Source organism: Amblyraja radiata, chromosome 9 (assembly GCF_010909765.2).
Source record: "Amblyraja radiata isolate CabotCenter1 chromosome 9, sAmbRad1.1.pri, whole genome shotgun sequence".
Lineage (NCBI taxonomy): Eukaryota > Metazoa > Chordata > Chondrichthyes > Rajiformes > Rajidae > Amblyraja > Amblyraja radiata.
The window spans coordinates 7,045,240-7,054,510 of record NC_045964.1 but is presented as its reverse complement, the minus strand read 5'-3'; the positions used below and the strand labels follow the sequence as shown (position 1 = coordinate 7,054,510).

Below are 9,271 nucleotides of genomic sequence, written 5' to 3'. Positions count from 1 at the left end.
GGAGTTAGTGAGGGGGGAGAGACCGGGACCCGGAGTCAGTGAGGGAGGGAGGGAGAGGCCGGGACAAGCAGTCACTGGCCTGGAGTCACAAAGGGGAGAGGGGACCCGGAGTTGGTCAGAGAAACCGGGACCTGGAGTCGGTGCGTGTGTGTGTGAGAGAGAGAGAGAGAGAGGGGGACAAGGCAGCGGCCATTGACCCGCAGTCAGGGAGAGAGACCGGGACCGGGAGGTGTTGAGGGAGAGACCGGGACAAGCAGCCATCGAGCCGGAGTGACAGAGAGAGAGTGGGACACGGAGTTAGTGAGGGGGGAGAGACCGGGACACGGAGTTAGTGAGGGGGGAGAGAGTGGGACACGGAGTTAGTGAGGGGGGAGAGACCAGGACACGGAGTTAGTGAGGGGGGAGAGACCAGGACACGGAGTTAGTGAGGGGGGAGAGACCAGGACAAGCAGTGCCAGAGGCGGTGTGATTTAAGGCGGGGCGGGGGTCGGGTCGGGTCACCATGTTCAGCTGGCTGTCCGGGCCCGACGCCTCTCAGAAGGACGCGATGGTGTTTGAGACGGTGGCGGACGGGCTGCGCTCCCTGTACATCAAGAGGCTGCAGCCCCTGGAGGATTACTACCACTTCCACCATTTCCATTCGCCCGCTCTGGAACAGGCTGACTTCGAGAACAAACCTATGGTGCTGCTTATTGGGCAGTACTCGACTGGCAAGACCACCTTCATCAGGTAATCACCAGTCTCAGGCCGGTTACTAGCTCCGCCCCAGGTACTTGGGAACTAGCAAAGCAGTTGGAAATGTTGGGCGTGCCCTGTTCCCCACTGGTTTCTTGCATAAACAGTGTAGTCTGGGAATGTTTTAAAAAAAACCCACTGGGTTTTTAAGGTTTAATCCAATAACGATCCTCATAGCGGTGTTTGCTCTGTGGTAAGCAAATACTCCACTACTAAAGGCTCTGGATTCTTGTTCAGCATCCAACTGTGGCATTGCCCATATAGAAAGAGCCATGTCACACCTTCAGCGTTTGTGTCTTCAGTGTTGCTGCACTGGCAAGCTCCTAAAGCAGTCATTGTTGTTGCAAACTGGGAAGAAATTAGCAAGTGGGTGCAGGGTAAGTATCAAGGATTTGCATATGCCTTATTTGCAGAAATGCAACATCTCCATTAACTCCTGTGGATCTCGAAGTGAAGAAGCATTTGGAATAGTACTGAAAATCTCATTGCCACGCATCAGGAGCAGCAAGTGTCCCTGAGTGAGCTAAGGAAGGAGCAGACTACCCCACCGGGCATCTCTGTTGCATGAGCGTGTGTGGCTGCCACATTATTGTCATCAACTACTTCATAACTAAAAAACTAACTCCCCCAACATCAGGAACATTTCCCTGCATCTAGCCTGTCCAATCCCTAAAGAATTTTATATAGAAACATAGAAAATAGGTGCAGGAGTAGGCCATTCGGCCCTTCGAGCCTGCACCGCCATTCAATATGATCATGGCTGATCATCCAACTCGGTATCCCATCCCTGCCTTCTCTCCATACCCCCTGATCCCTTTAGTCACAAGGGCCACATCTAACTCCCTCTTAAATATAGGGAGGTTTCATGGCAGTCGGGTCACGACCCATGACCTGTACTGTTGCTACGCTACTCCAAATGGATTACACGCGATGTACTGCAGGTAGGCACTTACCATTGTTTCCAACATAGCGGCCCCATTAAAATCCGCCGAAAATGTCAATTTTTGCGCTGCAAATAATTATGGAAATGGATAAGCGTGTGAGACACTTATCATACTTCAGAATTCCAAAAGTGAGGAGAAATGACGGTAGATAGAAGTGAGAACTGAAGGGACAACAACAGCCAGAGTGCTTAGCGAACATTGGCAGTTTGCTCACTGCATTTCATCAACTAAGGCATTATTTGCGTTTTTTCCTGATTTCTTTGGCATCTAAAAAGTTTCAGAAGTGATAAATCTGGCTGTAAATTTTTTAAATCGCCCATGGTTTTCGTGGGTTTTTACATACAAAATGAAAACGCATCTGAAGAAAAATTTACAGCCAGATTGATCACTTCTGAGACTTTTTAGATACCAAAGGAATCAAGAAAAAACACAAATAATGCCTTACTGTTGATGAAATGCAGTGAGCTAACGCGATAATTCCGATATTTTCAATTCCGATATCTGCACGACCAGTGTTTACCAAGCACTTTAGCTGCTGTTGTCCCTTCAGCTCTCGCTTCTCTATACCTTCATTTCGCTTCACGTTTGGAATTCTAAAGTTGGGTACATGTCTCTCACACTTACCCCGACTTCCACAATTTTTTTCAGCGTAGAAATTCAATATTTTGGCGTTTTTTAACAGGTAGGAAAGTACGCGTTTCTTGCATTAATAACATATACCAGAAGTGACGGATGTCTTCCAGATGGATTGAGTGGCTCCGTGCGTCAAGCCCTCTGACCCAGTGACCTTGCGTGCAACCGCCCTATAGCCAATGAACTGGCCTCAACTACCTTCTGTGGCAGAGAATTCCACAGATTCACCACTCTCTGTGTAAAAAATGATTTTCTCATCTCGGTCCTAAAAGACTTCCCTCTTATCCTTAAACTGTGACCCCTAGTTCTGGACTTCCCCAACATCGGGAATAATCTTCCTGCATCTAGCCTGTCCAACCCCTTAAGAATTTTGTAAGTTTCTATAAGATCCCCCCTCAATCTTCTAAATTCTAGCGTGTACAAGCCGAGTCTATCCAGTCTTTCTTCATATGAAAGTCCTGACATCCCAGGAATCAGTTTCTGTAAGATGCCCTCTCCTTCTAAATGCCAGTGAATATAATATTACATTAGTCATTAAGGCTCCAAGAATTGGAATTTTGAGATGTGTTCAAAATAACTTTTGACACAATATGTAGATAGAGCAATGAAGGAGAGAGCATGCCCATAACCCGGAGAATGAAGCTGGTTCAAGTAGAGGAAGTTTCAGATGGGGAGTAATTTGGGGATTATGACATAATCTCATATGTTTCAATGTGATGGAAAACGTGATGGACCAGAAATAAATAGAAAGGTCTATCTCCATAAGTTATAGGAGCAGAATTCCATCATTTAGCCCATCAAGTTACTCTGGCATTCAATCATGACTGATCTGTCTTTCCCTCTCAACTCCATTCTCTTGCCTTCTCCCCATAACCCCTGACACCTGCACTAACCAAGAATCTGTCAATCTCGGCCTTAAAAATATCTATTAACTTGGCAATTAATTCCACGGAGTCACCACCCTCTGACTAAAGAAATCCCTCCTCATCTCCTTGCGTACGTCTTTTTATTCTCGGGCTATGGCCTCTGGTCCTAAACTCACCCACTAGTGGAAACATCCTCGCCACATCCACTCAATCCATTCAGAGAGGATCTGACTAAAGTTTGAATGAGAGCATCTACTTGCATGCAAGTCGACATCTGCACAGTGGAAAGCATTCAAACGAGAAATAGCAAGGTTTCAGGGTCAACATGTTTCTGTAAGGATACAAGCCAGGGTTCACAAATTCTGGGAGCCTGAACCTAACCTAATTAAAGGTTATTGAGGTTTTGATAAAGTGTATAAAGGAAACATATGATGGGTGTATGGAACTAAAGATGAACAATGCCCACTAGTAGTCTAAAAACTATAAGGAGGTGCTCAAAAGTAAATTAGGAAGACATAGATGGTGAGATGGGGTAGGGTGTGGGGGGAAATCATAAAATATCACTAGCAGACAGGATTAAGATAATTCTGAAGATGTTCTATATGCAGAGCTGCCAAGTAGTATGGATTTTCCGTATTTTGTACGGAAATGCGATTAGAATACGGATGTACGGTTTTGTGGTGTTAAATAAGGATTTTAAATACGGAGGTCAGTTCAGTCTGAAGAAGGGTCTCGACCAGAAACGTCACCCATTCCTTCGCTCCAGGCTGCCTGTCCCGCTCCAGGTTTAAATAGAGCGCTGTCAGTTTAACGCGTGGGAATTTAAACGAAGAGCTGTCGGCTGGAGGGTTGTGGGATCTAATATAAAGTGCTACCAGCTGGAGCGCTATGGGCTTTACACATAGCGCTATGGGTCACAGACTGTATAACAATGAGTCTTTGGAATTCTCTTTCTCAGTGGTAGTTGTATACAGCAGTATACAAAGAGATGGCAATGAATGTACTGTCAAGCAAGGTGCGTAGAAGACATGTCAATTGGTAGAAAAGTTATGCATTCTTGTACTCTTACATGGGTATGACTGCATTAAAAAAACATTTTTTTCAGCAAAGTACTGATTTCCTCAGCAAAATACTGATTTTCAGGTACTAGAATACTGAAATGCTCTGACAAAACTTGGCGTCTGTGTATGTGCATATTAGCACAATGAAATAATCATGGAAAGAGCATTGTCTATCAGGGATAACAGGAACAATCTGTTTATGGAGCTATAAGTTATAGGAGTGGTTCCAAATGAATACGTCATCAGTATTCACTAGCAAAATGGACTTTACAGTTGGGAAATTTAGCAAAGGGGAAGGTGAATGTCTCCTTCGTAGACTGGAATATAGAGGCAGACTGAATAAGGGTCGTAACCTGAAACATCACACCCATGTTCTCCAGAGATATTACCCGACCCGCTGTGCTACTCCAGCACATTGTTAACATTTCTGTAAACCAGCATCTACAGTTCCTTGTTCTACAAAGAGGAGGTACTTGATGCCTTAGTGGGCTTAGTGGAGGATAAATGCACAGGGCCAGATGGGATCTACCCCAGGCTATTTATTACACGGGAAAGGGAAGAGATTGTAGGGGCTTTAACTAAGATGTTTAATTGCTACCAACTAATAGAGTCATCCAGCACAGAAAAAGGCCCTTTGGCCCAACTTGTCCATGACGACCAAGATGCTTCATCAATCTGCCCGCTTTTGGCCAATGTCCCTCTCATCCTTTCCCAACCATGTGCCTGCCCAAATGTCTTGCAGACTAATATTATAATACCTGCCTGAACTGCCTATTGTGACACCTCGTTCCATATACCCACCTGATGGGTATATGGAACGATATACCCATCAGGTGGGAACTCAGGTTCCTATCTTTTTCCTCGCACATTTAACCTATGTCCTCTGGATCTTGATTCCCCTTCTCCGGATAAAAGACTCTGTGAATTCATCCTGTCTATTCTTCTCATTATTTAAGATCACCCATCAGCCTTTTGTGCTCCAAAGAATAAAGTCCTAGCCTGCACAACCTCTCCCTGTATCTCAGGCTCTCAAATCCTGGCAACATCCTCATAGATATTATCTGCACTCCTTTCAGTTTGAACAATATTCTTCATATGGAAGGGTGACCGAAACTGTACACAATACTCCACTGATCTTCTTCCCGCCCCCCCCCCCCGCCACATCAGTCTGAAGAAGGGTCTCAACCCGTAACGTCACATATTCCTTCGCTCCATAGATGCTGCCTCACCCGCTGAGTTTCTCCAGCATTTTTGTCTACCTTCGATTTTTCCAGCATCTGCAGTTCCTTCTTAAACAATACTCCAAATGTGACCTCACCATCGTGTTATACAACTGTAACATAACGTCCCAACTTCTATACTCAATACCCTGAATGATGATGGTCAACGTACCGAAAGCCTTTTTGACCACCTTATCTACCTGTGACGCCAAATTCAGGGAACTGTATCCTGCGCTGCTGGATCCCTCTGCTCTGTAATACGTAGATGTAATGCTGAGGCTCTATAAGGCGCTGGTAAAGCCGCATTTGCAATTTTGTGAGCAATGTTTGGCCCCATAACTGAGGAAGGATGTGCTGGGTCTGGAGAGGGTCCAGAGGAAGTTTATAAGAATGATCCCAGGAATGAGTAGGTTAACTTATGATGAGCGTTTGTCGGCACTTGGCCTGTACTTGCTGGGGTTTAGAAGAATGAGGGGTGGACCTCATTTGAAACATACAGAATAGTGAAAGGCTTGGATAGAGTGGATGTGGAGAAGATGTTTCCACTAGTGGGAGAGTCTAGGATAGAGGTCACTTATCTGCAATTAACAACTCCTCAGTCCACTTGCCCAGCTGATCAAGAGCCTGCTGTAATTTTTAATAATTGTCTTTACTATCTACGATACACCCACTTTATCATCAGAACCATAGAAACGGTTTAGTTTAGTTTATTGTCACATGTAAAACGTTTGTTGTGTGCTAACCTGTCAGAGGAAATTCAAACTAAGAGAATTAAATGGAGTCCATTTCATTTCAGGGAACAGAATGGGAAAGAGATGTTGTAGTTTAACTTTTTTAGAGCTGCATAGAGGATTATAGTGGGTTTTGCAGAAAAGACTGTCTACAATTTTGATTCAGGATGCAATCCAATTCGGAGTGTCAACAGTTCAGAAAGTTGGTATTTTACGCCCCAATTCATATATTTATTATAAGCTTATTATAAAAAGAGTGAAATGTCGCTGGTACAGAAAACTGACACGGAAAATGTTGTAAAGATCTTAGTTAGCAGAGTGTGTATGAGGAGAAAATTCAGCTTGATGATCTTTCATCAGAAAACATTCAATTTTCATTGAAAATCCAAAACATTGCATTAACCAAGTGGAGGAAACAAGATTGCTCGTGTGAAGTACAAAGCTACTTGAAGGAAAAATTCCTTAAAGAAAAGTAAACCAAATAATAACACAAAGGAAAAATACTAGAAATCTGACATTAAAATGAAAAATAGCAGCTCAGTTTTGTGGGATGTTTGTGAACCATTTATAACGATAAAAAGGATTTTTCAAATTTAAAAAGTCTTGAGTCGATGAGTCTCCTTAATAAATAAATTATTTTAAGTTAAACTTTAAAATCACATTTTAAATAAATAAATAGTAACTTTTATTCATTTACTGAAGTCCTGTGGAAAGGGGTATATTGGAACACATGTCTTATGCCGTTCCAATTTAGCTTTGAATCCTTTTAAAGTGATTATCAGTTCATTCTGGGAAAGGTGCCTATTTTTTTCTTGTCGTTAAGGTGTGTATGCACATACAATTTAGTATGATTTTTTTTAAGCGACACCAAATAACGTCTGTTTCAGCGTTAAAAAATGACACCTTCGGTTCTCAGGATAAATAATAGACATATATGAAAAGCAAAATACTGCAGATGTTTGATAGGACATATCTTGTAGGAAATAAATGTAAGAACAGTAAACCCTTATTATAATGTGGGGGGGGGGAGGGGGGGAGGGGGGGAGAGAGGGAGAGGGAGAGAGAGAGAGACTGACTATGATTGTGTGTAACGCTAACAATGAACGGCAGATGATGCGTAATAGAGAAAAGACTACAAGGTGCTCAAATCCCTCAGCAGGTCACACAGCCACTCTGGAAAAGATGCATTATTATGCTGAGGCAGCATGGAATGTACATGGAGTCAATGCAAATGAGTAGGCAGGAGCTGCACATGCTCCTTTAACCTGAGGATGGACACAAAATGCTGAGTAACTCAGTGCGACAGGCAGCATCTCTGGAGAGAAGGAATGGGCGACATTTCGGCTCGAGACCCTTTTCAGTTCAGTTTACTTTATTGTCACGTATACTGAGAGACAGTCAATAGATTTTTGTTCTATGCTATCCAGTCAGCAGAAAGACAATACATGATTATAATCAATCCATTACAGTGTATAGATACATGATAAGGGAATTGTGTCTTATCTTGCATGCTGGTCTGGGCTAAGTCCACAACTCTGCAATTTCTTGCAGTCTTGGATGGAGCTTGTGCATGATTAGCAAAAATCTAGAATGCAATGATAACAAATAATTAGGGCAGGTAACATAATGAAATATTTAATTGTGTGGGAATTTCATGCAGAATTAGTGGAGGTGGGGGGGGGGGGGGGGATTATGCCTCATTTATAAAGGGCTTTGATGAGACCACATCAGGTGAACTGTGTACGATATTGATTTCTCTATTTAAAGAACGATATTAATGTTAGAAACAAAAGATTTGATAGACTAATGTCTGGAATAGGTGGCTTGCCTAGGGAAGGTTGGATAGGCCTGGAGTTTAGGTAAGATTTGGTTGAAAACGTAAAATTCTGAGGTCATTATAGGAGATAAATGGAGAGGATGTTTCCTCTTGTGGGAGAATCTAGAACTAATGGCCAAATAAACAGTTCCCTATTTGAAGAATAGGTCTGAAAAAGTTTCTCGACACGAAACGTCAGCCACTTCTTCTCTCCAGAGATGTTGCCTGTCCCGCTGAGTTACTCCAGCATTTTGTGTCTACCTCCAGTTCCCTATTTGAGACGGACGAAGCAAAACATTTTCTCCCAGAAAGCCACAAGACTATAAGATTATCTACCACAAAACATGATGCAGCCTGAGAATCATTTTGAAGCATGGTAGGTAAGCAAGGAGTAAATGGTTATTGTGGGTAGATGGGAATATTAGACAAATTAAATAAGCTGCTGTCCAATTAAGGGACAGCAGGTTTGAAGAACTCTTGTTCTCAATTCAGTTATGTCCCTAGGGATAATGTCCATAATTGTTTGCAGTTAATTTTATCTCTAAAATATTTAATCATACCACACGCATTAATATAATCTGGAAGCGTCAACTGACAGCTCTGTATCCACACCAGAATGACAGTTTTGATTGAATTTTACAGCACGGGATAATGCTGACCATCGATCACCCATTCGCAGTTGTATTATGTTGTTCACTTTTGCATCCACCCCTTGCACATTAGGAGTAATATACCTACGAACCCACACTTTTTGGATGTGGGAGGAAACTGGAGAACCCGGATGAAACCCAAGCAGTCAGAGGGAGAATGTGCAAACTCCTTACACACAGCACCTGTGTTCAGGATCGAACCCGGGTCTCTGGTGCTGTGAGACCAAAACTCTGCCAGCTGTGCCACTGTGCTGCCCAGCTTTCAATAAAGAATTGTGCTGAATAATTGAGGTTAAAAAATAGCTTTCGGTTTCTATTCTAAAATTATAGCACATGGCACAATTGTTATGTGGCAATTCTCAATTCTTGAGAATGTAGCAACTCCCAATAACATTTTGTTACTCCACAGATACCTCCTGGAGCAGGATTTTCCAGGGATGAGAATTGGACCTGAACCAACAACAGATTCCTTCATTGCTGTGATGCACGGAGAAGAAGAAGGCATAATTCCTGGCAATGCACTTGTTGTAGATCCCAAAAAACCATTCCGAAAACTGAATTCTTTTGGAAATGCTTTCCTAAACAGGTATATAATTCCCTTATATGTGTAAACAT

General features: G+C 42.9%; 1 protein-coding gene across 2 annotated transcripts in view; it reads left to right on the top strand.

Annotated features, from left to right (window-relative positions):
* Window positions 1–393: 393 nt before the first annotated feature.
* The window catches only part of LOC116976724 (EH domain-containing protein 3-like), a 62,252-nt gene continuing 53,374 nt past the window's right edge, over window positions 394–9,271 (top strand). For both annotated transcript variants that reach the window (XR_004413028.1, XM_033026597.1), the window contains exons 1-2: window positions 394–729; window positions 9,066–9,242. Coding sequence is in view for 1 of the 2 variants with exons in the window: in XM_033026597.1 (XP_032882488.1) it covers window positions 503–729; window positions 9,066–9,242 (404 nt within the window). In the remaining variant the exon portion in view is untranslated. The remainder of the gene's footprint in view (window positions 730–9,065; window positions 9,243–9,271) is intronic.